The sequence below is a fragment of the Arabidopsis lyrata genome, assembly GCF_000004255.2.
Source record: "Arabidopsis lyrata subsp. lyrata unplaced genomic scaffold ARALYscaffold_1, whole genome shotgun sequence".
In the NCBI taxonomy this organism is placed as follows: domain Eukaryota; kingdom Viridiplantae; phylum Streptophyta; class Magnoliopsida; order Brassicales; family Brassicaceae; genus Arabidopsis; species Arabidopsis lyrata.
The window spans coordinates 7,129,813-7,157,554 of record NW_003302555.1 but is presented as its reverse complement, the minus strand read 5'-3'; the positions used below and the strand labels follow the sequence as shown (position 1 = coordinate 7,157,554).

The 27,742-nt window shown below is 35.9% G+C and overlaps 9 protein-coding genes and 1 long non-coding RNA gene across 18 annotated transcripts; 7 read left to right on the top strand and 3 right to left on the bottom strand.

Annotated features, from left to right (window-relative positions):
* The first annotated feature begins 304 nt into the window (after window positions 1-304).
* Window positions 305-5,595, top strand: LOC9326266 (ubiquitin carboxyl-terminal hydrolase 15). Of its 5 annotated transcripts, none has more exons than XM_021011437.1 (15): window positions 305-596; window positions 1,205-1,815; window positions 1,918-2,323; window positions 2,442-2,619; window positions 2,719-2,817; window positions 2,893-3,032; window positions 3,114-3,202; window positions 3,341-3,426; window positions 3,518-3,680; window positions 3,797-3,920; window positions 4,004-4,161; window positions 4,243-4,327; window positions 4,427-4,639; window positions 4,722-4,783; window positions 4,869-5,595. In XM_021011437.1, the coding sequence occupies exons 2-15, from the start codon at window positions 1,367-1,369 to the stop codon at window positions 5,407-5,409; spliced, it is 2,793 nt and encodes a 930-aa protein (XP_020867096.1). In that variant the 5' UTR covers window positions 305-596; window positions 1,205-1,366; the 3' UTR covers window positions 5,410-5,595. The 5 variants fall into 5 exon arrangements, with proteins under 5 accessions (XP_020867096.1, XP_002892935.1, XP_020867099.1 ...); XM_002892889.2 differs by having other exon boundaries at window positions 363-596; window positions 2,893-3,020; XM_021011440.1 differs by having other exon boundaries at window positions 363-776; window positions 2,893-3,020.
* Window positions 5,596-5,621: 26 nt separating this feature from the next.
* Window positions 5,622-6,576, bottom strand: LOC9328997 (heme-binding protein 2). The gene is made up of 2 exons (XM_021011441.1): window positions 6,192-6,576; window positions 5,622-6,120 (listed from the first exon to the last, which is right to left on the bottom strand). The coding sequence occupies exons 1-2, from the start codon at window positions 6,458-6,460 to the stop codon at window positions 5,691-5,693; spliced, it is 699 nt and encodes a 232-aa protein (XP_020867100.1). The 5' UTR covers window positions 6,461-6,576; the 3' UTR covers window positions 5,622-5,690.
* A 941-nt stretch (window positions 6,577-7,517) lies between these two features.
* LOC9328996 (probable prefoldin subunit 5) lies at window positions 7,518-8,319 on the top strand. 2 transcript variants are annotated; one of them, XR_002329157.1, is made up of 2 exons: window positions 7,518-7,796; window positions 8,258-8,319. XR_002329157.1 is itself a non-coding variant. In XM_021011156.1 (2 exons), exons 1-2 carry the CDS (start codon window positions 7,530-7,532, stop codon window positions 8,243-8,245), a joined length of 270 nt encoding a protein of 89 aa, XP_020866815.1. In that variant the 5' UTR covers window positions 7,518-7,529; the 3' UTR covers window positions 8,246-8,315. The 2 variants fall into 2 exon arrangements, 1 of the variants encoding a protein (XP_020866815.1); XM_021011156.1 differs by having other exon boundaries at window positions 8,243-8,315.
* A 936-nt stretch (window positions 8,320-9,255) lies between these two features.
* On the top strand, window positions 9,256-12,215 carry LOC9326265. 4 transcript variants are annotated; one of them, XR_002329159.1, is made up of 6 exons: window positions 9,256-9,529; window positions 10,120-10,224; window positions 10,643-10,738; window positions 11,121-11,498; window positions 11,589-11,744; window positions 11,983-12,215. It is a non-coding gene; the product is annotated as an uncharacterized LOC9326265 (long non-coding RNA). The 4 variants fall into 4 exon arrangements; XR_002329160.1 differs by having other exon boundaries at window positions 9,258-9,529; window positions 10,145-10,224; XR_002329158.1 differs by having other exon boundaries at window positions 9,265-10,224.
* A 1,984-nt stretch (window positions 12,216-14,199) lies between these two features.
* Window positions 14,200-15,057, top strand: LOC110224659. The gene has a single exon (XM_021011155.1). It carries the CDS (start codon window positions 14,521-14,523, stop codon window positions 14,794-14,796), a length of 276 nt encoding a protein of 91 aa, XP_020866814.1. The 5' UTR covers window positions 14,200-14,520; the 3' UTR covers window positions 14,797-15,057.
* A 481-nt stretch (window positions 15,058-15,538) lies between these two features.
* Window positions 15,539-17,178, top strand: LOC110224658 (60S ribosomal protein L18a-like protein). The gene is made up of 4 exons (XM_021011154.1): window positions 15,539-15,952; window positions 16,487-16,571; window positions 16,747-16,864; window positions 16,969-17,178. The coding sequence occupies exons 1-4, from the start codon at window positions 15,745-15,747 to the stop codon at window positions 17,026-17,028; spliced, it is 471 nt and encodes a 156-aa protein (XP_020866813.1). The 5' UTR covers window positions 15,539-15,744; the 3' UTR covers window positions 17,029-17,178.
* On the bottom strand, window positions 17,159-20,143 carry LOC9328995 (septin and tuftelin-interacting protein 1 homolog 1). Its single transcript, XM_021011153.1, has one exon. The coding sequence runs from the start codon at window positions 19,837-19,839 to the stop codon at window positions 17,290-17,292; it is 2,550 nt and encodes an 849-aa protein (XP_020866812.1). The 5' UTR covers window positions 19,840-20,143; the 3' UTR covers window positions 17,159-17,289.
* Window positions 20,144-22,258: 2,115 nt separating this feature from the next.
* Window positions 22,259-25,639, top strand: LOC9326264 (cytochrome P450 72C1). Its single transcript, XM_021011152.1, is given in 7 exon segments — window positions 22,259-22,751; window positions 23,243-23,460; window positions 24,211-24,455; window positions 24,553-24,587; window positions 24,590-24,681; window positions 24,683-24,939; window positions 25,035-25,639. Coding segments are annotated over 6 exon segments (939 nt in total). The 5' UTR covers window positions 22,259-22,468; the 3' UTR covers window positions 24,749-24,939; window positions 25,035-25,639.
* On the top strand, window positions 25,041-25,460 carry LOC110225116 (cytochrome P450 72C1-like). Its single transcript, XM_021013951.1, has one exon. It carries the CDS (start codon window positions 25,041-25,043, stop codon window positions 25,458-25,460), a length of 420 nt encoding a protein of 139 aa, XP_020869610.1.
* A 726-nt stretch (window positions 25,640-26,365) lies between the features above and the next one.
* LOC110225373 (solanesyl diphosphate synthase 2, chloroplastic) lies at window positions 26,366-27,713 on the bottom strand. Its single transcript, XM_021014946.1, has 4 exons — window positions 27,547-27,713; window positions 27,344-27,447; window positions 27,136-27,263; window positions 26,366-27,056 (listed from the first exon to the last, which is right to left on the bottom strand). Exons 1-4 carry the CDS (start codon window positions 27,603-27,605, stop codon window positions 26,508-26,510), a joined length of 840 nt encoding a protein of 279 aa, XP_020870605.1. The 5' UTR covers window positions 27,606-27,713; the 3' UTR covers window positions 26,366-26,507.
* Window positions 27,714-27,742: the final 29 nt, after the last annotated feature.

Sequence of the window (27,742 nt, the reverse complement as noted above, 5' to 3'; positions counted from 1 at the left end):
TTTTAAAACTTACATGTTCCTGTCAAAAGGTAGCAAGGTAAAAATCTCATAAACATTTTACTGTTAATGTGACATATTATTTTAGGACAATGAGACTAGTTTAATTTTTATGGAGTAATAAAAATTCCTTTCTGTTATAATCACCTACATTAAATAATTATATCAATTTTGTCATATAAATTACGGGTGATAAATGGAATTTATTAAAAATGTCTACCTAATTTTTGGTTATTACCCAAAATTAGCCGTATTGTCTACTGTCTCATTGTCCTCAAATTGTATTAACTGTTTACTGTCTATTATTTTATGGTTAATTAGTTTTTTTTTTAATTTGATTTTAACAGCATCCTGAAGGACGGAGAGAGACAGAGTATGAAAACGAAGAGCATAAACAACACGGGACGAGGAGAGAGAAAGTAGTGTGTTTTAGAAAGAAGAAAGAGAGAGAGACAAAGAGACTGTTTGTGTCTTCTTACCCATTCGAGGAATCAAAGCATCTTTTTCCGAGCTCAAGAAGACGAGAAGCTAAAAGATAAGGCTCAAGAAAAAATTAGGGTTTTTTCTTCTTTTTGCATTCATTCAGCTCGCTAAATAAGGTATGCCCCAAATTTCTTATTTTTAAAGCTCGACTCTTTCCTTTTTCTTCCGACTTGTGTCTTACTAGTTTTTAATCGTGGTCAAAATTTGTTCTTGAGCTACTCTGTAATAAGGGTTTGTGGGTACTGGAATCTTTGATTCGAGAGCAATGGAGGCTTTCACTAACCTCGGATTTTATGGTTAGAGAAGTTTTTTGGAGTAAACTTTTTGAGCTGCTCTGTAGAATAATGTGCTTAGGTCTGTACGGATTTGGGTTTAAGTAGTTGGATCGCGAGTGTTTCTCACCAGTTCCTTGGAAAAGGATTTGTTTTTCTGTCTGAAATTTGGGAGCTTTCGGACTCATCTCCGAGTACTTTGCTTTGAATCGGGGATTTAGCCGACATAGGTTCGTCAGTGAGATGCTTTGTCCAGTTTTGCGGGCTTGTTAGATTTGAGAGCTTAGAGAGATATTTCTTGTTGCTTTTGTAAGTATGAACCTAAACTAGATTCAATTGGGCTTTCCTTGGAAAAACAGCTTGAGTTTTATTGAATCTGTGTATTAATTTTATATATGATGGAACAATGAGAGTAAAAACTGAACTCATTCTATTGGTATTTCTAATTGCAGGGCTATCCACCTGCCAGTAATTCAGTAGCTTCACAAGCTGGACCTGGAAATAGATCTTGGCACATATCAGGAGTGTGATTAACTGATTATGGTATCTGAATTTATGTAGTTTGAAGGGACTTTCAGGAGTTGTAATCGGGTCATGAATGCGTGTCTGGGGACATGCTCGAACCAAGGGGAGCGGACATACCAATATTGTTCCTGGTTTTGGTTGTACTTCCTGTGGTAGCTTACATATTATTAGGAAAATGGAGTGACATTTCTGAAAAAAGAGGAAGGGCTAACTTGCTGGCTCAGATGGCAGCTGAAGAAGCTTTAAGAGCTGAGACCCTGGTTAATGCGAATAGGGGTGTAAGATTTGAGAGTGTGGCTACTGAGAATAGGGCTCAAAGAACCAAGACCAAGAATGTTTCTGCTGCGAGTGCTGCTGTAAGAGCAGAGTTTGACGCTGGTGTGAGTGAGAATGTAGCCGAGCAGAGATCTGATTCCGTGACTGCTACTTGTGGGGTCCCAGTTGTGGCCCCTGTCAATAATAATGAGTTACATGTATGTGCAAGGTGTTTTGGTCCTGCTAAGACACGTTGCTCGAGATGCAAATCTGTTAGATACTGGTATGTTTCCACATCACTTTTAGCTTTTTAGATGATACTTTCTTGCGGATTAAAATTGCAGACATTTTGACCCTTAAATGTCTTGATTTTTAATGCTTGTAGCTCTGGGAAGTGCCAAATAATTCACTGGAGGATAGCTCATAAAGATGAATGTGTCCCACTGGAGACTTGCTCTTCGTCATCTGAGAGGGTTTCCTTCGAGAAAGATTCCATGTTGTATGACCATGGCATGGATTCTACAGTGTATAGTAACAATACTACACAGGCAGCAAAGGGAAAAACTTCAATTAGCTCCGTTGATTTTGCAAGCTTGGGTATCTCTCAGAATGATATTACGCCACAAATCAACACGCAAGGGAGGAAAAGCGTAGGAAAACAAAATTCTTCCAAGTCCAACCGAGAATCATCTAGAAGAGACAGTGCTGTGTTTGATTCTTCTGAAGAAGTTTTTCGTGGTGAAGCTGCTTGTGCTGGTGGCGATAACAAGAAGGGTCACACTAAACATAAGGTAAGCAGTTATTGAACTATTTTTCTCCCTGTATTAAACAACAGAAGTAAAGCTGTTGTGTTTTCTTGCCAAAAGTCAACACTGTGCTTGAATTTAGACCTGGTAATTTTGCTTGCAGTCGAGAAGCAACAGTTATGCTGCGGAAACAAATTCTAGAAGGCATTCTGTTGACAGCTCTTGTGTGCAAATGAATGGACAACCTTTTGTAAGTGGTATGCAGGAAAGTCACAAACACGAAAACAATTTGGGAATAAGAAGCTCTTTTGGTTGTCCAAACACACAATTACCTGTAAACGGTGAGGCCTATTACCATAACATAAGCTAATAAAAGTTTCTCTAGTTGAGGCTTATGCAGTTTGATATGTGCATCTTCTAATGTGGATTGAATTAAATAGGGACCAGAACTGCTACACTGCCCAAAACAGGTGTTAACAAATCTGGCGAACAGTCATGCACAGAGACAAGTAAGAAGGGGCAAGTCGCTGCAGTATCAAGTGAGCGTCTCTGATATTTTGCTTCGACCTTAGAATTCTTTTGTTGAGTGTCTCATGTTTGTATCTATAATCCAGAGACTGTTAGGTCTAAGGATACTGGCATCGCTGAAGAAAGCAATGGCACCTCCTCAACGATGGGAATAATGAAGATGATGGGTTTAAGAAATTCTACAAAGCATGATGATCGACATAAGAACCTGAAAGTTAGTTCCCTGGTGATATTATCGTCTCTTTACTAATTCAATTTTGTATCTTTAGTTTTCTACTTTTCTGAGTCAATAATTCTTATGTCTCAGATGCTTTTTCCATACGAGGAATTTCTTAAATTCTTTCAGTGTGAAGTGTTTGACTTATCACCTAGGGGCCTTGTAAATTGTGGAAACAGGTATTGTTTTAATTACTTCTTTTCATTCTGTTTAACTGCAGAAATAAGAATTGCTTTTGTAATAGGAAGATCCATTTTGTATAAATGTCCTTACCGGTGTATATGCTATCTAAATTTACTATCATCTTTCTTCTCCAGTTGCTATGCAAACGCTGTCTTGCAGTCCTTAACATGTACAAAACCACTTGTTGCTTATTTGCTTCGACGATCACATTCAAGATCATGTAATGCTTTTTCCCAATTAATCTCGTAGCATAAATTTTTGCAGATTTAGTTAACTACGTCTGACTGAACTATGTTATTCTTTCGCTATAGGTTCTGGGAAAGATTGGTGCCTTATGTGTGAACTTGAGCAACATGTAATGATGCTAAGAGAATCCGGAGGTCCACTTTCTGCTAGCAGAATTCTCTCACACATGCGAAGTATAAATTGTCAGATTGGTGATGGGAGTCAAGAAGATGCTCATGAGTTCTTGAGGTTTTTCTTCATAGTCCTTTCAGATATATGTGGATCCTTTCTACTTAATGTGATTATATTTCTCTGATTATGTCGATTTCTCATGAAATTACCATATTCTTTTGATTTTGATGTAGGCTTTTAGTTGCCTCTATGCAATCCATTTGTTTGGAGAGACTTGGAGGTGAGACTAAAGTGGATCCAAGGCTGCAAGAGACAACCTTAGTTCAACATATGTTTGGTGGACGTCTCCGCTCAAAGGTGTTTAATTCTCCTTTGATCTATCTCTACTTTGACTTTACACATATTCATTGTTTTTGATGCCGTCTTTCTCTGAAAACCAGGTTAAATGCTTGAGGTGTGATCATGAATCAGAAAGATACGAGAATATAATGGATCTCACATTAGAGATATACGGTTGGGTAGAATCTCTTCAAGATGCCTTGACTCAGTTTACGAGACCGGAAGATCTCGACGGAGAAAACATGTATCGATGTAGCAGGTTAGATCCAAACACCAAATTACTTGTCCTTTGTGGTAGTGAAACTCAAATTGTAATTTTGTGCAAAACGTGTTGAAAAAGGTGCGCTGGATATGTTAGAGCGAGGAAAGAATTGAGCATTCATGAAGCACCAAACATTCTCACAATTGTTCTTAAGCGATTCCAGGTATCAATTACTTTTTAAGATGACTACAGATTTTTACTCCGGTTACTGTTGTCTTTAAAAAAAATTTTGAAAATACTTTTAAAACTCTTGTGTATGCAGGAAGGAAGATACGGGAAAATAAACAAATGTATAAGTTTTCCTGAAATGCTGGACATGATTCCTTTCATGACAAGAACCGGAGACGTTCCTCCACTTTATATGCTTTACGCCGTCATAGTTCACCTGGATACTCTCAACGCATCTTTCTCGGGTCATTACATTTCCTATGTCAAAGATTTGAGAGGGAATTGGTACAGAATCGATGATTCCGAGGTAAACTACTTTTTCATCCTCATCTTCCTTAATGCGACAAGCCAAACGGTTTATGAACATATGAAAATTTCTTTGTCTGCAGATTCATCGAGTACCAATGACTCAAGTTATGTCAGAAGGAGCTTATATGTTGTTCTACATGAGGTAATAAAATAAAATACCGGTTTGGAACTTGTAATGGTTTTTCTGCATTCGGGGGTCATGGATTCTGAAAGTACAATTTTTGCAGATCGTATCCGCGTCCTCAAAGAGGAGAGCACAACGGAAAAGCTCCGGTTCAGCATTCGCAACCAAGAAACGAGATGAAGGAACAGAGGAAACCAGTTAACCGCTTCAAACCGAGAGCGGAACACAAGAACACAGAGTCATCATCAAGCGAATGGTCTCTCTTCACAAGCTCAGACGAAGCTTCTTTCACCACAGAATCAACCAGAGACTCTTTCAGCACTATAGACTACACAGATGTTTGCCACGTCGTAGACTCTTCTTCTCCTTTCGCCATTTTCAACAACGTAGAGCCATCACCACATAATACCGTCGCTTGCAGAATGTTCTCAGGTACCAAACCGGAAACCCGGTATTTCGTGGAGCAAGAAACAAATCACAACAACACGGTCGTGCTGGACTCATCAACATCACCATATCCAAGTCCATCACCAGCACCGTATCCGTCCCATGATTATTACGATCAGAGTATGTATGTAAATTACGAGACTAACCCAGAATTTAACAATGGTCAGGATCAGGATAGAACTTACAGTTACTGGTAGTAAGTAGAAGAGACTAGAGAGGATTCTGTTTTTGAACCTCCCTGATTTTTAAATATGTTTAGAGATCTCTTTAGGGATACTTAACTCGAGTGCCCTGAGATTTTTTTTGTCTTTAATCATCTGTGTCTTTGGTGTCAGGGCAAATGTTCAATCTCATTTCATCAAAAATTCCCTCCCCTGTTTCTATATCTCTGTTTCTGCATAAATTTGTATCGGAAAAAAGGTTTGCACTTTACAGATTAACCTCTTTGTTTTATTCAAGTGTATATAAAAAGGGTTCACTAAACATCGAGCTCGAACGGTAACCAAATCTCATTGACCCGACCCGTGAACTCGAAGGGTGAGTTATACTGAGCCACCGTGTAAGCTGAATCCGACCCAACACCACCGTCTTCTTTGCTTTTCTCTATTGCATTAGCCCAAGGCGTACCTTTGAGGCTTGAGTCTAGCGCCGCCGCTTCTTCTCCAATGCTATCATCGGAGACGAATCCGCTGAATTGTCTCACGGCCACGTACCTAGGGTTCCATTTCTGGATGTGGAGATTCTCCGCGGGAGCTGGATCAGGCTGGTTCTTTTTGGGAACGTAGAAGGATACAGTGAAGGAAGATTCACAGAAGGGACCATCGCTTGGTGAGACTTGAGAGATGACCGGAGCAGTCATTTCTATCTTCTGATGATACTCGTTCTTCCCCTGAATGTATGCAAACAATCTGACCACAAGAAAATATTAAAAATCCAATCTTTATCCGATTAAAACCGTAATTTCACAATTTGCACTTACTGGAAAAAAGCGGTTCTTGTAGCATCAACGAGAGAGATATCTGGAATCGGTTCAGTGGAAACCCAGACGGTGGTGTTGTACCGGCGAATTTCGTATCCATTTCCAGAGTGAACCAGCTCGTAGCTCGGGCATTCGATTCGGTTACATGACGGTGGGAACTTCCCGATTTGGGCGACTCCGGATTCGGCATCGGGAGCTAATAGGTCTGATCCGCCGGAGAGGAGGCTGAGGAGGAAGGAGAGCTTAAAGAAGCTTAAACCGGTGGCCATGGCGGTTTTTTCTAAGTATAGGTGCCTATTACTTGTGTCTTCGTTGTTTACGCGGCCTTTTACTGGTAATATAGATTATTGTTACGTCTGAATGTGTGGTTCATCTACGGATAGGTTTTTTTTTTTTTTTTTCATCACTACGGATAGGTTTTGTGTGTGTAAAAAAAGTTTCGAGCTTTTTGTCATTTTTTTGTTCTTGTACTAGGATATGACCCGCGGTATACCGCGGGTTAATTATTTGATTTTTTATGTTTTTATAAATTGATGAATTTGTTGTATATAATATTTTTTGTTGTACATCGCGGATCACATGCGTTGTAACTAAAAAATAAAATTTTCAAATTATATTTATTTTGTTAGTGTTTAAGATTGTATAATTGTATTTTGATTTGTTAATTCTAGGATTTCAGCCGTGGTATATTGTCCCGTATTAATATCAACCCAAACCCGTCCACCATATAATCCCGTCCTGTGAAATTAAACAACATTTTGTTATTTTTTAATAACAATTTTATTTAAAAGATATATAATTCGAGTCAATTTAAAAGTTTGCTTTCAAATGGTAACCATAATATATATAAATTACTGTGTGTTTTTGGACCAACCCGTAAAAAACAATTTATAATTCTATCTTAAAATACTAAATAATCGTATTTTGAGTTGTTAATTTTAGGGATTTCACCCGTGATATACTGTCCCGTTTTAGATAAATTTAAAAATTAAGGAAATATCCGAATGACTCAATTTTGGGTCAGAATAAAAAAATGACCTGATTAAATGCGGAATTTTTAAAATATTAATATAAAATTTGAATGAAAATGGATATTAAATCTTTTATGTTAATCAAAATATGACAAACACTATTTTCTTTAATCATCATTTAAGGCCTCGAAAATGTTAGAAACGGCTCAAATGGGCCAACATGGGCCTTGAGGACTTCAACTCTGACGCTTCACTCCACTTAACGGGCCACACACTTCGTCTCCAAGCTTTCGACCAAAAGAGATTGAGCGATTCGCAGACTCGAGGACGCGGCTGTGTGAGTCTGTGAGAGAGAGAGAGAGAGAAAATGGCGTCGTCATCATCGAGAGGAGAGATGGAGAAGATTGGAATCGATCAGCTGAAGGCGTTAAAGGAGCAAGCGGATCTGGAAGTGAATCTCCTTCAAAATAGTCTTAACAACATCCGTACAGCCACCGTCCGTCTTGATGCCGCCGCCGCAGCTCTCAACGATCTATCTCCTTTGATTGGCGATGTTACCGCCGCCGCTGCTAGGTTTCGATATGGATCTGTTTCGATGGAGGTGGTGATAGCGTACAGTCCAAATGATGCAAGGGTAATCTTTTAAGGATCAGAATGTCATATCTTGTTCAACACTGAAAATGTCTAGAACTTATCTTTGATTTTATTTGTTAATACAATAACCAAATCATTTAAATCAAATTGATCTTCAACAACCAAGGTAGTTTAGTGTTAGGTAGAATCTTCTTTGGAAATAGTTTATGACTCCTGGTTCCAGAACTGGTAGCTACGGGATGGTAATTACAACTTTACAATAAACTATATAGTTGCATAGATGAAAATTGAATATATGCGAAGATTAGCAAAAGGGTTTTCCCAAAACTATAATTAATACTTTACTTTCTCATATGACAAAACATTCTTCTCCTTTAGACTCTTCTTCAATCCTATTTATATATATTCATCCTTCTGAGTCATTCTTCAATCTTATTCATTGATCTGAGTTATTTTGCTTGCTCCTTCAAATCTTGACAATGGCAGTGAACGTTGATGCAGAGTACCTCAAAGAGATAGAGAAGACTCGTAGAGACCTTTGAGCTCTCATCTCTTCCAGAAACTGTGCTCCCATTATGCTCTGTCTTGCGTAAGATCTTTGCTCTCAGAATCATTCTCTGTTTTCCTTTCTTTTCTTAATCTTTCCAAATGCAAATTATTGTGTGCATATAGATGGCATGATGCAGGAACCTATGATGCCAAGAAGAAAACCGGAGGTCCCAATGGATCTATCAAGTTCAAGGAAGAGCTAAACCGTCCACACAACAAAGGTTTGGAGAAGGCAGTCGCTTTTTTGTGGTGAGTTTATGATCAAACATTGACTCCGTTGTTACTACTCTTCAGGACCTGACATATAATGAGAAAGAATGTGTTTAGAGAGTGGAAATGAACGACTATTTATAGAGTTTGGATAGTTAGTATGTTATTGGGTTTAGAGAATATTTAAAAATCTTGATGACCAAGCATTTCGTATAATTCGAGATCTTTAAATTGGGAAATATAGAGAATATGCTAGGTTGATGCTTAAACAAATTAGGATAAAATCTTTTGGTTATGAAGCAATTTCCTTTTCGATAAGGTGAAATGAATATCGAATTATATGTAGGAAACAAATGATAAATGTAACATTAAAATAGGAAACAATTTGCCTTACGAAATCAATTTGTTATAACTATATATATTCTCCCTATCTTTCAATTATGAGAAATTAAATGCTTTTTGACTTGAATGTAGGGAGCATCAAATATGGTAGGATTCGATTGAGAGATTTCGGGTCAAAATCTCAAATAAGGTAAGATCCGAATGTCAAGATTGCGGGTCAAATTGAGAAGATTTCCGGGTCAATATTTCAACCCGATTGGGGACCCCAAAAACTGCTGCAAAAATGTATAGTAGATATGTGTATGAACCGTTTGTGATTGCCACGGGTACACATTTAAGAAGAAAATTCACAAGTAAAAAAGGAATATTTGTAAATGAACCAAACTAATTAAAGGGTGATTATGTTATATAGAAATACTGCAAGGGTCAAATTATAATAAACGAAGCTGTAGGGATCATATGTAATAAACAGTACAGAGACAACAAAACTATTATGAACAGTGTATCTTTATATTAATAAAAGTGTTAAATTACCCGAGTCAAAAAAAGGGATTCTTGAAATTGCCCCACGTCATCATCATCATCATCTCCTCTCTGTGGAAAATGCATACCAAGTGTTCGACGAAATGGCTGAAAGGAAAGTTGGCATTTCAGACGTGTATTGACATCCTGGTATATCTGTATTTTATGAGTAAAAGCAACATTGTCACTTTTTATCGTTGCTATCTTTTCGTCTTTCAGTTTTCTCGAAAGATTTCTGTTTCAATATCTAACCTTTATGCATGAGTTTGAAGAATCATAATGATTCACAAAGCGTCATATATCAATCCTATACGGCATGCATAAATGTAGTGAACCCTGTAAGAAATTTTGTAGATTGCTTAGTAAACTTCCGCATTTAAGGCGATGATTTTACTTCTTAAGATCATTTTAAAGTTTTTTACTTTACTGCTTTAGATCATTTCAAAGTTTTTTACTTTACAGCTTGAGACCATTTTCAAGCTTCGAATTTGTATTGTTTAGCTCCATTTAGAATTATGATGAAAACTGTAATGGCTGAATATGAGACTAAGTACTGCCCAGCTCTCAGCTGCTGGTGGTGCTTTGCTTCAACGTGATGTCTCTGCCTTACTCATCTGAATTCTCTTTTCTGCATTGTTTTTGTATTTTGTTCAACTCATTGACATGTTCTCGTATCATCTTGCCATGTTTTAAAATAGAGTTGACTTGTTTGATCAAATGTCAATTGTATTTTGATGCAGAGATGTCTTTAAAACAATATTTTAGGTTTCTTCTTGTACGGATTGGGCAAAGTTTTGATATCCAAAAGCAGAAGAGTTGACAACGATTATTAAAAAAGGAAACAGGTAATTTTATTAGTGTTTCCTTATTCTATATTTGGTTGTTCATGGCTTTCGAATTCAATTGCTGTCTTTACAAATTGTTCTTTATAACAGATTGCAAAACCGAGTCTTTCTAGATTACATAATGCAAGTATTCAATGATAAAGTTGTGTGCTTATGGCGATAAATTATTTATGAGTCAGATAAGTGGAAGAACAAGTCTAGTTTACTACTTCGGATCGCCACAAACTATTCTTTTTAAATCAAGTTTTGTACGTAGTAATGCCTTTTTGATGTTTACTTCAAATCAAGAAACCTTCAAATTCTTGAAACAAATGTCTTAATGTGTTATTAATCCACACTCAACATGCATATAGTAACATCAGATAATCTTTATAAACAAATGTTTTTTTTTTTGTCATGCTTCTGTTTCAAACCTCAGAGTCAGTCGCAAAGCCTGAACCGTTCACTGATATAGACAGATGGTGATGATCTCTTCAGATGCTACTGCGACCAGTCTCTAACAGAAAATGTGCAGGTGATAATGATATCAAATACTCTGCAATATTAGTTAACGCAATTCTCTATATGAAAATATAGTAGAAGATTATCTCTCCGTTTCATATTATGCTGCCTATTATTTGAAGTTGCTTAGGATTTAGTAATGTGTACTTTTTTAACAAAACATAATAGCTTATTTACATGAAGAGCTAACAAATATGGTGGAAAAGGAAAGAAAGAGACAAATGCTTTTGTCATGCTTGCCACCTTTATCTGTTGAAAAATCTTCTCCACCGCAGACCCAAAAAAACTAATATTGTTTTCTTTATCCTTTTTGTTTTCTTCTTATAAGAGATTGTTGTTTTGTAAGCTCTCCAAACATTCCAGATTTAAACTTTCTTCTTATATCTGTGTTGTAGGGGACTAGAGAATCAAAATCAATATCAACATACAATATCTTGAAAAGTGAATAATCTCCATTTGAATGATTCTGGTTTTTGTAAACCAACAACCATCATGCTCAGTTTCCAAGAAGTGATCTTCTGCATCTCCTTGTTTGCAATCAATTTAGTGTTTTGTTGTTTCACCTGCTTCTCTATTCTTCAGATCTTCATGAAAGATGAAAACCAGGATTTCAGTGATCTCAGGAAGAATCTTGTTGAACCAGAAGAAGCTAAACCGGATGAGAAGGTAATGATCATTACAGTCTCGAGTAACCAAGGATCCATTGATGATGATTGTGGCCAAGATGATTGCTCTCATGATGATATTTGTCCTTGTTGAAAGTTGAAACAAAGGTTGGCTTCTATTTTCATTACACAATTGTCTTCATGTTTTTGCAATTGTTTCTTGTGATCATTCCTACTTGTAAATGGTTAAATCCATAGATTCAGAGAGAGTATCACATCTTATTGAACCAGAAGAAGCTAAACCAGATGTGAAGGTGATGATCATTACAGTCTCGAGTAACCAAGGATTCTCTGACTCCACTGATGATGATGATGATGATTGTGGCCAAGATTGCTGTCATGAATTAAACAAAGGTTGGCTTCTATTTTCATCACACAACTCTCTTCACGTTTTGCAATATTTTTCTGTTGATCATTCCTACTTGTTAATGGTTGAGATTCAGAGAGTATCACATCTTATGCATCAGAATCCAGATATTTTTTTGTTTCATGTGTACACTCTCTCTCCTTATCTCTCACGCTTTCCCCCTTTATATCCAAATGTAACTTGAACAAATTTAATTGATAATTGATTCATGTCTAAACATTGCAGGCTATTCTTGCAACAATCGCTGTGATTCTGGGTGTATCTAAAGGAGCAGACGAATGGTGATGGATCAATCATCTTGTGGGGTTACTCTCAATCATCTACTTCCTTTTTTTACGTACTCTATGAAGAAACAAGAAAAAGGTGTAAAACTTCAAAAAAATTTATTTGAGTTTTGTTATCTATATAAGAAGTCAAAGATATGAATTTAAGACAAAGAGACCAAATGTGACAAGACTGAAGATGGTTTATACATCAGAAAACTTACAATATGAAATCGAAGCTAACTTGCCTCTGTAATCTATCAATATTGATTCACACTCCCAAACCACAACATCCCTAGGGCCGTATCTAACATCAAAACACACAATCACCGGATCCGTTCATAGTTTAGGGGCCCAAGCAGCATAATAGATGGAACCATTGATGCAAAGTCCATCGGTTATAGGGTAATAAGGAGCGGTGGTAACCTGATTGCGTGATACTTGTTGTCCTCCAAGTGTAATAAACTCGTGTAAATGATAATCAAGAAACTGGTCAGGAGAAGTCACCAAGCTCAGTACTTTGAACTGATCACCAACAGGATCGTATCCCAAGGATACGCGGAGTCCTTTCATACAATGACTTGCCTGTTGATGGGGTTACATACAATGAACTGCCGCCGCGGATGGAAGGACACTTGAATCTGTAAGGCAAAACCACACAAGGTATTGTCATGTCTAGCTTGGCAACCAAAGAAGAAGATGATTTAGATGAACAAACGCCTGGCGTCAACCGGGGGCGAATACACCGTTACAGAAAGTGACTGTAAAACGGGTTCACATCGAGGACAAAGTGTAGTAGGAATCGACGAATCTCTGGCTTCGGATGATGGAAGCAATGGCAGCTCCTCAACGATGGGAATAATGAAGACGATGGGTTTAAGAATTCTTCGGGTATATATGTGGTTTATGAGTTAAAGCAACATTGTCACTTTTTATCGTTGCTATCTTTTCGTCTTTCAGTACGCTTTCTGTTTCAATATCTAACGTTTATGCATGACTTTGAAGAATCATAATGATTTTCAGAGCTTCATAATGAACCCTTTAGAAATTCTGTAGATTGCTTAGTAAACTTCTGCATTTCTGGGGATGATTTTAGTGCTTGAAACCATTTTTAAAGCTTTTGAATTTGGGATTATGATGAAAACTGTAATGGCTGAATATGTGACTTAAGTACTGCCCATCTCTGAGCTGCAGGTCAACATGCCTTACTCATCTGAATTCTGTTTTCTACATTGTTTTTTTTTTTGTATTTTGTACAACTCATTGACATGTTTTCTTGTATCATCTTGCCATGTTTTAAAAAAAAAGAGTTGACTTGTTTGATCAAATGTCAAATTGTGTTTTGATGCAGAGATGTCTTTAAAACAATATTTTAGGTTTCTTCTTGTACGAATTGGGCAAAGTTTTGATATCCAAAAGAGTTGACAACGATTATAAAAAGAGAAACAGGTAATTCTTTTAGTGTTTTCGCATTCTATATTTGGTTGTTCATGGCTTTCGAATTTGATAGCTGTCTATACAAATTGTTCTTTATAATAGATTGCAAAATCTTGAGTCTTTCTAGATTGCATAATGCAAGTAGTCAATGATAAAGTTGTGTGCTTATGGCAATAAATTATTTATGAATCAGATAAGTGGATGAACAAGTATAGTTTACTAATTCGGATTGCCACAAACTATTCTTTTTAAATGAAGTTTTGTACGTAGAAATGCCTTTTTGATGTTTACTTCAAACCAAGAAACCTTCAAATTCTTTAAAGAAATGTCTTCATAGCTTATTAAATCCACACTCAAGCTACATATAGAATGCTAACGTTAGTCATCAGATAATCTTTATAAACAAATGTTCTTTTGTCATGCTTCTCTTTCCAAATCTCAGAGTCAATCGCAAACCCTGAACCGTTCACTGATATAGACAGATGGTGATGATCTCTTCAATGCTATTGCGACGACTCTCTGATGGAAAATGTGCAGCTGATATAACAAAATCAAATACTCTGCAATTCTAATATTCTCGATATGAAAATATAATAGAGAAGATGATCTCTCCCTTTCATATTATGTTGCCTATTATTTGAAGTTGTTTAGGATTTAGTACTACATATGTGTACTTTTTTTTAACAAAGCTAGTATAATATCTTATATATATGAAAAGCTAACAAATATGGTGGAAAAAGAAAGAAAGAGACAAATGCTTTTGTCATGCTTGCCACCTTTATCTGTTGAAAAATCTTCTCCACCGCAGACCCAAAAAAACTAATATTGTTTTCTTTATCCTTTTTGTTTTCTTCTTATATATATAAGAGATTGTTGTTGTAAAGCTCACCAAACATTCAGATTTAAGCTTTCTTTTTATATATCTGTGTAGGGGAGGGGACCAAAGAATCAAATCAATATTACACATATATCACTTTTCAAGTGAATAACACTTTTGATTTCTCCATTTGAATGATTCTGGTTTTTGTAAACCAACAACCATCATGCTCTGTTTTCAAGAAGAATGGATGCTTACAATTGTATCGTCGTGATCTTCTGCATCTCCTTGTTTGCAATTAATATAGTGTTTTCTTGTTTCACTTGCTTCTCCATTCTTCCGAGCTTCTTGAAAGATGAAAACCAGGATTTCAGTGATCTCAGGAAGAATCTTATTGAACCAGAAGAAGCTAAACCGGATGAGAAGGTAATGATCATTACTGTCTCCAGTAACCAAGGATCCATTGATGATGATGATTGTGGCCAAGATGATTGCTCTCATGAGGATATTTGTGCTTGTTGAAAACAAAGGTTGGCTTCTATTTCATTACACAACTCTCTTCATGTTTTGCAATTTTTTTCTACTTGTAAATGGTTAAAATCCATAGATTGAGAGTATCTATCCACATCTTATGCATCAGAATCCAGATTTTTGTTTTTGTTTCATGTGTATCATGAAAGAAATTATACAGTCTGCAAAAAACATATATAAATTGAATGGTGGTGCACAAATTTGTGGAAAGTTCAAAGTTATATTGTTAATATATTTCTTGATTCAGTTTAATTTTCAAGGTTTATGTTTCTTTGGAGGCTGAGAATAAAAGGCTCCACTAAGACGTGAAAGAAGAAGAGAAAACAATTTCCACTCAGAGAAAGTAATTAAAAGTTTAACAACATCGTTGACAAAAGTGACAATTTAGAAATTTTCAATAATGAATATTCAAAAAAAAAAGGATAGTGACAGATTACTGATAAATTCTCTTTTCTGTATTATTTTTTTCATGACCTAATTGTATCGTATAATAAGAAAATTGATTGAAGGTGATAAATCATATTCATGGTTGATTAAGAACATTAGTTAATTTCATAATCTTTTCAACGAACTCGAAGCTTCGATGGATGCATTTAATATTTATTATACCCTAACCACATATTTCTTAATCAAAAAAATTCATAACTTTTTTTCTTTTTTTACATTGGTGGAGAAGGCGGAATCAAAAAAAAAAAATTCATAACTTTATTTATAAAAATAGCAATCGTATTAATGTCAAACATTGCAGTCGGTGGTTGTAAATGCATATAATAATAACTCCGGGCCAATTTTGAAAATACGCGTTATCTCGGGTCTGCCAGCAAATAATTAAAAGTTTGAAAAAAAAAAAGACTTCTTCTTCATTTGATTCAACGAGACTTTGCAAATTTTCAATCTCTCGATTGAATCAGAAAGAGCGATCAGATCACGGAGAAAGATATGGGTCACGGGGAAGAAGATAAAAGTAAAGGATTTGCTTCGGAAGAAGGTAACCAGCATCATCAATACGGTACCTTTCAAGGTGTTTCCAATTACCCCCCGCCGCAGAATTCTGCTCCGGTCACTGGGTTTCCTCAACCTTCGCCGCCACCTGGCGTTTACGATTCCGGAGCTCCTTATTACGCTCATGGCTATCAAACTGTTCCAGGTAGCTTCACTTCCTGAATTGGATATGCTGATTTCATTTTTTTTTTTGCAGATTTGTGAAACTTAGGTCTTTTGATTTTTGTAAAGTTGATGGTGATCATTGAATTGTCGTCTTAAGATTCTGATTTGATCATTGGGTCGTGTTTTGTTTAGCAAGAGAAACTAATTTTGTGTTTGTTCTTTGTTTTAATCAAAATGTTGTTACAGTGTAACATAATCAGGAGTTTTCTATTGAAAGGTGAAACCTTTTTTCGTTATTGCATGTTAGGGAAAGGATCTATATGTGAAAATCTAACTTGATTTGTGCTATGTTACATAATAACCCTCTGAGATTTTAAAAGAACAACCCATGATGAGAAGTTTTGAGCTCAGTAAATAGTTAGGTTGTATTGGTTTTGTGCTTTATATAATCTGTAAGTTAACTTCTGTTGTGTCTCATTGTCTCTTCTTCTTGTTCAAATCCAAGTCATGAGCATAAATGGATGTCCTTTCAGCTGTTCTTATGTTTACTCTTTCTTAATTGTTTTATTTTCAGTCCATGGTGGTGTTGCTGAAGGAAGACCTGTCACTGGGAGACAACGCCGCCTTCCTTGCTGTGGAATTGGTCTGGGATGGTTCCTGTAAGTTCCTTCTTTTTCTTCCTTCAAACACAAGCTCAGAATTCTCTGAATCACCCTCTCTCTTCACATGCGTGCTACACTATCTACACTTGCTTTTTTTAACACGTCCTACAAGTCAAGCCGATATCTTACTCGTTCGTGTTATATCCCTGAGAAAATATTTGGCTTCTTGAAGGTTCATTGTTGGATTTTTCCTTGGAGCAATCCCTTGGTATGTCGGTTTGTTCATCATGATGTTTGGAAGAAGGATCGATTACAGGGAGAAACCAGGATACATTGCCTGCACTATCGCTGTAATATTTCCTATACTCTCTCTCTTTCTCCTTATCTCACGTTTTTCCTTTATATCCAAATGGGACTCGAACAAATTTAAGTGATTCATGTGTAAACATTGCAGGCTATTCTTGCAACAATAGCTGTGATTCTGGGTGTATCTAAAGGAGCAGACGACTGGTGATGGATCGATCAATCATCTTGTGTGTTACTCTCAAAACGTTTGTATAGGTTTCTTTATCTTGTGTTGTATTATCTACTTCCTTTTTCTACTACTATATGAAGAACAAGAAAAAAGGTGTAAACTTCACAAATATTATTTGAGTTTTTTTAATCTAAATAAGAAGAAGTCAAAGTCAAAGATATGAAATTTAGATAGAGAGACAAAATGTGATGAGATTGAAGATGGTTTATACATCAGAAAACATACAAAATGAAACGAAATCTATCTTTTTCCAGAAACAGTTGTATTGTTGTGCATCCTTAATAAGTCATCAGGAGTTACAAGATACCAATCTCCATCTTTCTGAGCCAACAGCTTCTGGTTCACTGAGTCTATAATAACACTCACATTCCCAAACCCATATATCTGAAGACCATTGTGCATTCTATTCGGTTTAGGTTTGAACAGCAACTCCTTCTCTTGAGCAAATACTTCCAACACTTCTTTCAAACTCAGCACCTCAGTGCTATCCATCTGAGCCTTGGCCTGAGCTTGAGCCTGAGACGGCTCGAACTGTGTATGCTCATTTGCCCTTGCCCTTGGCTGAGACACTTCAACTCCTTCAACAGCTTCCATCAACATATCTAAACCACGCTTTAACTGAATTCGGATCCTCTCATTTGCTGAAAGCTCTTGCGGGAATAACTCTTTCCAACCTAAATACCATCCGTGGATCTCTTCGAACCCCGGATTAGAACGCAACCAAAGGTACAACACATCCAGCCATTTGGGGAAGAAGAACCTCCCCATCAAATCAGCCATTATATGTATGGGTACTGCAGATGCCCACTTCATAACCCAATGGAACCGTTCTAAATTCTGGTTTGCCGGGTTTATCTGAAACTCTTGCAAAGCCAGCTGAAGTTTGGGAACTATGTAACGGCGCATAAGCTGTTCCCAGCTTGAAGTATCAAAAACGGTCTTCCATGGGGAAAGAATAGTGTACGCAGATGAATCACTGGGATGCCAAGCATCAAGAACATTACTCAATTTCATCTGAATGATCTGATAAAGAAACTCCAACTTCTCACCAAGTATTGGCAACCAAGGATGCACCCAAACATGGATGGCAACAAGTTCCCTTCGTGGATCCCAATATTCAACAGCAGTTGACAATTTTGGCAGCACTACTGTGTCCAAAATCGTATGCAAGACAGATGAAGGCAGCAAATTTTCCCATGTCTCTAAAAATCTAAGCATCGGCTCAGGGTCTCTAGGTTCCCAGGTATTAATGCCTGCTATTCGAACAGCAGGTAACACTACCTCCGAGACTAGTTGGCTATAAGGCGTTGAAACTACCCAGATATTTTGATCTTCCTCGACTTCCAAAAGCTTTCTCCAAGAAGATATAGCCTTGAGACCATGCACTGGATCCCTAAGAGGGTCCCAACCCTGAAACATCCTAATAAAGAGAGGCAAGGCCAGTGAGCAAGCAATGGTGGACAAGTTACAAAGCTTATAATCATCAGGATAGCATGCTTGAAGGTCCTCAAAACGATTTGCAAGTGAGTCCAGTGTCAAATTCCCAGCTGTATTTTCCAGCTCAATTCGACTAATTTCATCTGTGATATATTCCATGTTGTCTAAGTGTCTTTTTTGTTTCTCTTCCTCATTTACAAGCATCTCCTTCTCCTGCTGTAAGCATAAGGCTGATTCTCTCTCATTCCTCAAGTCCCTATCAATCTTTTGAATTTCATGCTCAACTAGATCAACAATCAAGCGCAAGTTGTGTTGTAACTCCGGCATTGGAACATCTGCTTCTTTTGCTTTCTCCTCTGCATCTAAATTTTCCAAATTTGTCACAACCCGAACTTGTGGTCCTCGCATATCAATAATGGTCTGCCCACCACCAAAGCCCTGTTCCTGCTTCTTCTCCAACAACTCCTCTGCAGTGACATAAACTGCCTTCCTCACCTTCTTCTTCTTCCAAAGATTTTTCCCTCCTCTATCACCATGACTCTGTTCATTCTCACTAACACTGACCCCAACAATCTTCTTCTCCTCAACCTTCTTTAAATGAGGCAACTTTGCTTCCTTGAAATCATTATACCCCATACCCATATTCTTCGGCCTCAACTGCGCTTCAATTGGAGCTACAATACCTTGCTGATTCTTCCCAAGCCCACCTCCCTTATACCCCATCTTTTCAAGCAGTTTCATACCTATTCCTTTAGTAGATTTCTCAAACTTACCTATATCACTTCCTAAGGTATTCTTCTTTCCTCCCTTTGCACCACCACCCTCTTGACCTCTCTTCTCCATTTTGGCCTTCCCTCTCATCTTTGCCCCATCAGCTATCTTCTTCCCCAATGCACCCGGTAAGAGATTGTCCTCATCATCAAAACCATTCGCATTAAACCCTAACCCTAAACCTGAGCTTCCCATACCCAATCCACCTCTAACTTCAACATCCTCATCAATCATATCACCATCTTCGATTCTATCCCTATCTTTCTCATCATTATGTTCTCTAGAACCCTTATCAATCTCTTGATTAGGCATAACAGTACCTGTAGATACAAAATTGACAGGCTTGGTTAAGTCGGCATTCCTTCCCGAATCACGATCCTTACGCCTCTTCCTACGACTGCCGCCGCCGCCAGAATCATCGGAATCCGAATCGCTCTCAGCGAAGATTCCATAAGTAGCGTCGTTTTTGGTTTGCTTCCGCTTCTCCTTCCTCTTTTCGTATACGAACTCGTCACCTTCCCATCGACCTCCTTCGTAGTCATTATCCATACTAAATCTCTCCATCTCTTGATACTCGTCCATGGCGACGAAACTAGATCCGAAACTCCTCAAAGTTTCCAAAATATCAGAGAAGAACGAAATCGAACAATTTGAGGTTTTCGGATTTTGGCAAATCGCCGACGTCGCAGTGTATTATCGGAGAGAAAGGATTCACCGTCTTGGGCTTTTTAAATAAGAAAGGCCCATTTATTTGTAAACCAGAGCCCATATATTTGTAAACTTGGTACTCACATCTAATTTTTGTAACTCTTACCGTCTCACGTGACCTCATCTTCTTCAATCTTCATTTTGGACTCCTATGATGTGGGCATGTGGCCAACCTTATGTCGTTTTATCGCATTTGTTATAGTAAAACGCAAAAGTTGATCTTTTCAGGGAAATATGAGTTTTGTTATCTAATTACCATTACACTCAGTTTTGGAAAACCAAAACAAATAGCTTACAAGGTTAACTCAATTTCTCGGTATAACCAAAAGAAAAGTTAATCCAAAAACTAAAATTGGTGCATGTTTATAAGAAATTATGTTAAGAAAACGTAGATTCCATTATATGGTGGAGTTTTGAGTCTTCAATCCATATACTTACTAAAAGTAACAATTTTTTGTATTTTAATAACAGACGGTCTTTTTCCATATTACTTAGATATTTATCTTGTTGTGTTTGATGTTCTTTAAACAAAAATGATCTCTTGTTCTATTTTCTTATTCCAATTTCATACTCTTTTTTGTGTGTGTTAAAGGTCCAATTTCATACTAGTTGATTATATATTTTTGCATGAATAGTGATTTGATTATTTTCTATTTAAATTATAATCTTTTTCTTTTGATAAAAAGTCAAAAAAAAAAAAATGGTTCACACAGTAATATGTATGTCAAAGTCCAGAGATTTTAGGAACACTTTGTTTTCTATAACTAACCAACTTTTCTTTTTGCAACATAGAACCATTATTATATTCTTTCTGGAATAAATACAACAAATCCCCTTATTTCTTGTACAAATCACATAAATTTGGGATATTAAGAGTACAACAACACATAAAGAAACGTCCCACCTTTTTATAAGTTATAACAAAGAAAAGTCGGTTGTGAGACTACGACTCGGACTTTTCTAGTTGATTTTTCAAAAATGTTACGTAGGTTTTGACGTCATATCTCATAATTTTGAAACTATTTTCCTTGGAATGGGTTCACTATTAGCCTAAAATGTACCATTCTTGTTACATTATTGAGACCATTGATAAATAGCTAAATGTGTATACAATTACAAACATGTATAAATATATATTTTTAGCATACTTGCAAACATGTATATTAATATCATACATAATTAAGAAATTGTGTATATTTCGTCATTTAATTGCACACATTGGTTGAATAATACTGCAATTTATTTCCTTAACCATGGCTAGACTTAATTTTTTACTTTTATCCATTTTTAACTATTATATATTTTTCTTTAGCGCAAAAAAAAAAAAAAACTATGATATATGTTTCGTATCTTCTATTTATATAAAATAAGTTTCAGGTAGTAATATCAGCAAAAAAAAATAAGGAAGTAAATGAATACGTCGGATAGATAAATAAGGGATATGTTTTAGCTTCGCGACCAAAAAAAAAAAAAAAAAAAAAAAAAAAAAAAAAAAAAAAATCTCGAGGCCTAGTCTATTAAATTTCTTGTTGTTGAACAAAACAATTAATTACTAGCTAATCAAATAAGCTTACGTTATACCAATATAATAATTAACCAACAACGCCCGTAGCCGTTAGGTCTATTTTGTCCTAGGTGGAAACTTTAGTAAATGCCTAATGACCCTAGTCTCTACGCGTAATTGCATTTATATATTTATTAAACTTAAAATTAATTGATATGGTTGGACGAACATTATCTTTCGCATTATTATTATATTATATATCACATGCGTTTTGTAAGAGAGTTGACATTGCTATTCATCGTCTCCAAAGAACAACGCCACCTGGTTCCATATTTATTGTCTCCAATTTAAACTTAATTTAATCGTGTGATTATTGTCTTAGTTACGTAAATGTTAAGGTTGATTTCGAGAGTTATATGTCAATTATTAAATAGAAACACATTTATTGAATTTTTTTAAATTAAGGTGAGACGACGAACTCCCCTTTCTCTACCTTTTTATAGATAACTACGATACGAAGACGCAAACAAAAAATGCGTAAGAAAGTAATTAATTATGGAAGCATCATCAATCATCATCATATACTAGTAGATATATGTATGTATATAAAAAATGATATATACTTCTAAATACTCTCATGCAATAAAGCCACATGCATGTAGCGTAAGGGAAGGAAGACAAAATTAAATTTTTGGAAATATACACCAAATTAAGAACTTGTTGTTATAAATTCATTGCCAGTTGCACATACAGCGATTTATTACATATATATCCTCTCTCTCTATAGTCCCTCTATAAACTAGTTTTATCACATTTCTTTTCTACAGTATTTTTTTTTTTTTTTCTATTCACGCATATATATATATATATATAGATATACAGCTGCCTCCAACATATATAGTCAACTGATGAAATTATAAGCATCATCATTATAGTTTTGTCTCCTTTTTTTCTTTTCCTTTACTTTCTAGCTCCTCCCTTCTTCATAGATAGATCAAGATGATGGAGATTAATATAGTAAGAAAAGTGTTCTTGATCGGATTCTTGATCTTGATTCTGAATTGGGTATGGAGAGCTGTGAATTGGGTTTGGTTAAGGCCAAAGAGACTAGAGAAATATCTGAAGAAACAAGGATTTTCTGGGAATTCTTATAGGATTTTGATGGGAGATATGAGAGAGAGTAATCAGATGGATCAAGTTGCTCACTCTCTTCCTCTTCCTCTCGACGCCGATTTTCTCCCTCGCATGATGCCTTTTCTCCACCACACTGTTCTAAAACATGGTATGATTCCAGCAACCTAAACTTAATTATCAATTGTTTTAATTAGCGGTTTATGTTATTACTTGAAAGAAATGTGAATCTAACAAGAACCGGCCAGTTATATATTTGATAAATCTTGGGTTAGATTCATAACGATTATTTCTAATTTTGACTAGGAGTAGGTCATCTTCTTCATCATGACTTTTTAATCATTTTCAAAGTATTTATATGAAGAAAAAAAAGAGTTAATTGTGTATACAGATTAGAATGATACACATTTTCATAATTAAGATCTAAATCTGATATCCTTTGCTTTCCTGGTTTCGTCTAAATCTAGTTCACATGCATAAAAATAAAATGAAAACACTCTTAGCGGATCATAACAAAACAACTTTGTCTGATATATATATATATATATATAGATTATTGTTGTACTGTATGTGCTTTGTTTTGTTTCATTTGGTTATTTAAAGTAACAAATGGTAATAATTAATTAGTATATGTTTAAACAGGGAAGAAGTGTTTCACATGGTACGGACCGTACCCGAACGTGATAGTAATGGATCCAGAGACACTACGAGAGATTATGTCAAAACACGAACTCTTTCCGAAACCAAAGATTGGGTCACATAATCATGTTTTTCTCAGTGGTCTTCTCAATCACGAAGGTCCTAAATGGTCCAAGCATCGAAGCATTCTTAATCCTGCTTTTCGTATCGATAATTTGAAGGTATGTTTTTCTTTTACCAAAAAAAAAGGTAATGAATATGGCATGCTCATTTTGACTCTAATAATTATATTTTGTGTTCTTATAATTGATTTTTTAACTCTGACATAATTTGAACTTTGTGGACGTCATTTTCGTCTCATTCTTTAGATTTTGGTCAGTTTCATTTTCTCTTCTACTACTTTTTTTTCGAAAAGAAAGTCAGATAAGTAACGTCTTTTCACTTGTTTCGTAGCTGAGAGATTTAAACAATAATTATATATAAAAAAATCACATATTAACGATTTTTTAAAAAATTAATTTCTTTTCAAGATAAACAGAAAAAAATTAAATGAAGTCTCTTAGACAAAAAATATATTACTCTACCCGAAAGGAAGAAAAATAAAAATAAATAAGGTATTTAAAGAAAAAAGACAAACAGAGAAAAAAAAAAAAAAAAAAGTCCCCAAAGAACTAAAGAATCCACGCCACGCCACCAAGTCACCAACTATAAAAGTCTAAAAGCGAAAAAACAGAAAAGGCCAAAAAGACACATTACAAAAAGGTGAAATCGAATTTTTCAAATCAAGAATTTATAATACTACTACTTTATTTCGACAAAAAGAATTTATCATTTCATTATCAGTGTACTAGAAACCTCACATTTGCAGTGCACTCATTATCATTAACAAAAACATTATGAGCAAATAATTAGCAATAAATCATTTATTTACTTTTGAAATGGTATAATAATATTTACCAAAAAATGAACAGAGCATACTACCAGCATTCAACTCGAGTTGCAAAGAGATGTTAGAAGAATGGGAGAAATTAGCTTCAGCAAAAGGAACAGTGGAACTTGATTCATGGACTCACTGTCATGACTTAACCAGAAACATGCTTGCTCGTGCTTCTTTTGGTGATTCCTACAAAGATGGTATCAAGATCTTCGAAATCCAACAAGAGCAGATCGATCTTGGTCTCCTCGCTATTCGTGCCGTCTACATTCCTGGATCAAAGTAAATAAATTGTCTAAAATCAACTGAGTTTAATATAAGTGGAAAGCTAATTTTGCTGATTCTATTTTTCATGTCTTTTTGGATTTGTCATTTGCAGATTTTTGCCAACAAAGTTCAACAGGAGGTTGAGAGATTCGAAAGGGACATGAGGGCTATGTTTAAAGCTATGATTGTGACTAAAGAGGAGGAGATAAAAAGAGGAAGAGGTACCGACAAAAACAGCGACTTGTTGTTCTCCATGTTGGCTTCGAATACAAAAACCATCAAAGAACAAGGACCAGATTCAGGGCTGAGTCTTGATGACCTGATAGATGACTGTAAGGCTTTCTATCTAGCTGGTCAAAATGTCACTTCTTCATTGTTTGTTTGGACACTTGTTGCTCTAAGCCAACATCAAGATTGGCAAAACAAAGCAAGAGACGAGGTTTCTCAGGCCTTCGGTAACAACGAGCCAGATTTCGAAGGGTTAAGCCACCTGAAAGTTGTAAGTAGACATTTTCAAAACCTACTAAAAAAAAACACATTATAAAAGTCTTTATAGCTTATTCTTTTCTTTTGAATTTGGGCCATCATCATTAGGTAACAATGATCCTCCATGAAGTTCTAAGGCTCTATTCACCAGCTTACTTCACATGTCGGATAACTAAACAAGAAGTGAAGTTAGAGAGATTCTCTTTACCCGAAGGAGTTGTGGTCACAATACCAATGCTCTTGGTGCACCATGATCCTGACCTTTGGGGAGACGATGTGAAACAGTTTAAGCCCGAGAGATTCGTTAATGGCGTGGCGGGTGCAACCAAAGGAAGACTCTCCTTCTTGCCATTTAGCTCGGGCCCTCGGACTTGTATCGGTCAAAACTTTTCCATGTTGCAAGCTAAACTCTTCTTGGCAATGGTACTTCAAAGGTTCAGTGTAGAGCTCTCTCCATCGTATACTCATGCTCCTTTCCCAGCTGCAACTACATTTCCACAACATGGAGCTCATTTGATCATCCGAAAAGTTTAGGAGGTAGAAGAAGAAGAAAAAATGTAAAGGTGCTTCCTTTCTTTTTTGTTCATCAACAAAACAGAACCTTGAAGGTGTCTAGTGGTAAATGCAGTTTGAATCCTGTCAAGAAATCTTATTTGGGTGTTTTTGTATATAAGAAACAGATTCAAATCTATAAATTTCATAAGATTTCTTGATGGTCATGATATTGCTCTGAGGGATTGTTCACCCCCCACCTGATTTAGTTTATACTTTTAACATAATTAATTTCATTTGTATCTTTTAATTCCCCTTTAGTCCTCACACACATAAGAGAGGATTTTGGTTTTTTCTGTCAAATTTCAACTTTACTACAAAAAAAATCTGGTGCAAAAGAAAATGCCACGTGAGATAATGACCATATTTATGTTGAATCTCGACAAAATAATTAGCAAAACATGCTTTAGCTAATCTAATCTAATAGTTTGTCCAAAAAAAAAAAAAAAAAACCTAATCTAATGTTTTTTTGAAAAAGAATCAATGAAGATAAAACATAATAGAAATGGTTGGCGAGACACATCAAGATCAGATGTTTTTGCATTTATATTTCTTATTTGTTTGATTTGTTTAGGTAATTCGGTCCAGACAAACATTCTAGAATTGAAACCACAATTTATTAATTTATTCGTTTCAGAAAATTTATGTTTCATTTTTAGTTAGCTAAAGAAATTCAATCAAAACCAAACTTAAATCTAACTAACTAAATAATTATAAAAAATTCCAAATAATTATTAGCAAACTTATCAATATTACCAAACTTCATTTCTAAAATTTTAACGAAAAACTTTTTAAAAAATACTGTTAATTAGTTTTCACTATTCAGTACAAAGATGTATAGAATGTTATCACAGATCGATTTCTATAAACAATTAGCTCCATTCACATGTATCTAAATATATGAGTTACTTTTATTTTGCAATAATAAGCATGATTTTCCTTTGTGACATACAGTAAAAAAAAATCTGTGTTTGAAGTTTGAAACAAGTAAAGAGTGTTACAGTTTCCTCTGCCAAATACCCTTTGAAGCTAATCAATCCTTTCAAGATTAAACATCACCATATCCTCAAGAGCCGATCTGAAACCACTTCTCGGAAGACAATTCAGATTCTTTAACGCAAGCTCACCTTTCTCCTTAGCCAATTCTTGAGCTTTCTTGATCCCACCGCGATTTCTAACTATTTCAATCGCTTCTTCAAGCGATCCAGGCTCACAAAACTCAGACTCAATGATCTCTCTTAGCCTCGGCTCATTCTCTAGTGCGAAGATCACTGGCGCTGTTATGTTACCTTTGGCTAAGTCATTAGCTGCAGGTTTCCCTAACTGCTCTGTGGATTGAGTGAAGTCCAGAATGTCATCAACTACTTGAAAAGATAAACCGAGATTCTTTCCGAACTGATACATTTGCTCTGCGACCTCGCTTTCGACTTTACTGAAAATTGCAGCTCCTTTGGTGCTTGCAGCTACTAATGAAGCTGTCTTGTAGTAACTCTTTAGCAAGTAGTCATCAAGCTCGACATCACAATCGAATAAACTTGATGCTTGCTTTATCTCACCGCTTGCAAAATCTTTGATTACCTGAAAATGATAAATCAAGATTCAGACCAAATTTTCTTTGTATTATGTAGTTTCTTCTAATCTCAGAAAAGAATTTTACCTGACTTATGAGCTTAATGACTTGGAGGTTTTCGAGATTTGCTAAGTACCATGATGCTTGAGCAAACATGAAATCTCCAGCTAATACAGCTACTCTTGTTCCGAAAAGCTCGTGAACCGTTTCTTTTCCTAACAAACACACACAGAAAGCTTAAACCTTTGCAGAGAAAATGCATATTCCGATCAAAAGAATGAAACTTTTGTCTTACCTCTTCGCATATCACTTTCGTCTAACACATCATCGTGTATCAAACTTGCGGTGTGAATCATCTCAATGATCTCACCTAAACGCCGATGTTCTACTGTAAGTTCCCTGCACCAAGATCAGCTAGAAACCATCATTTTTATTGCTAAAGATTATGCGCAGTTTCGAGGTCAAAGATGTAATAGTAATGACAGTTATATAGATTACTTTAAGCCAGCTAATTCCGCAGTGGCTCGTGATACAAGGAATACCAAACCCGGTCTCATCCTCTTGCCACCAGCACTGAAGATTTGCTCAGCCGCAGATATCAAAACCGGATTTTCTGCACCAACAATCTATAAAAGAAGAGCATTTACATTAGAAGCATGACCCTCTATTAAGAGACCAGAAAGAAATGTGATCG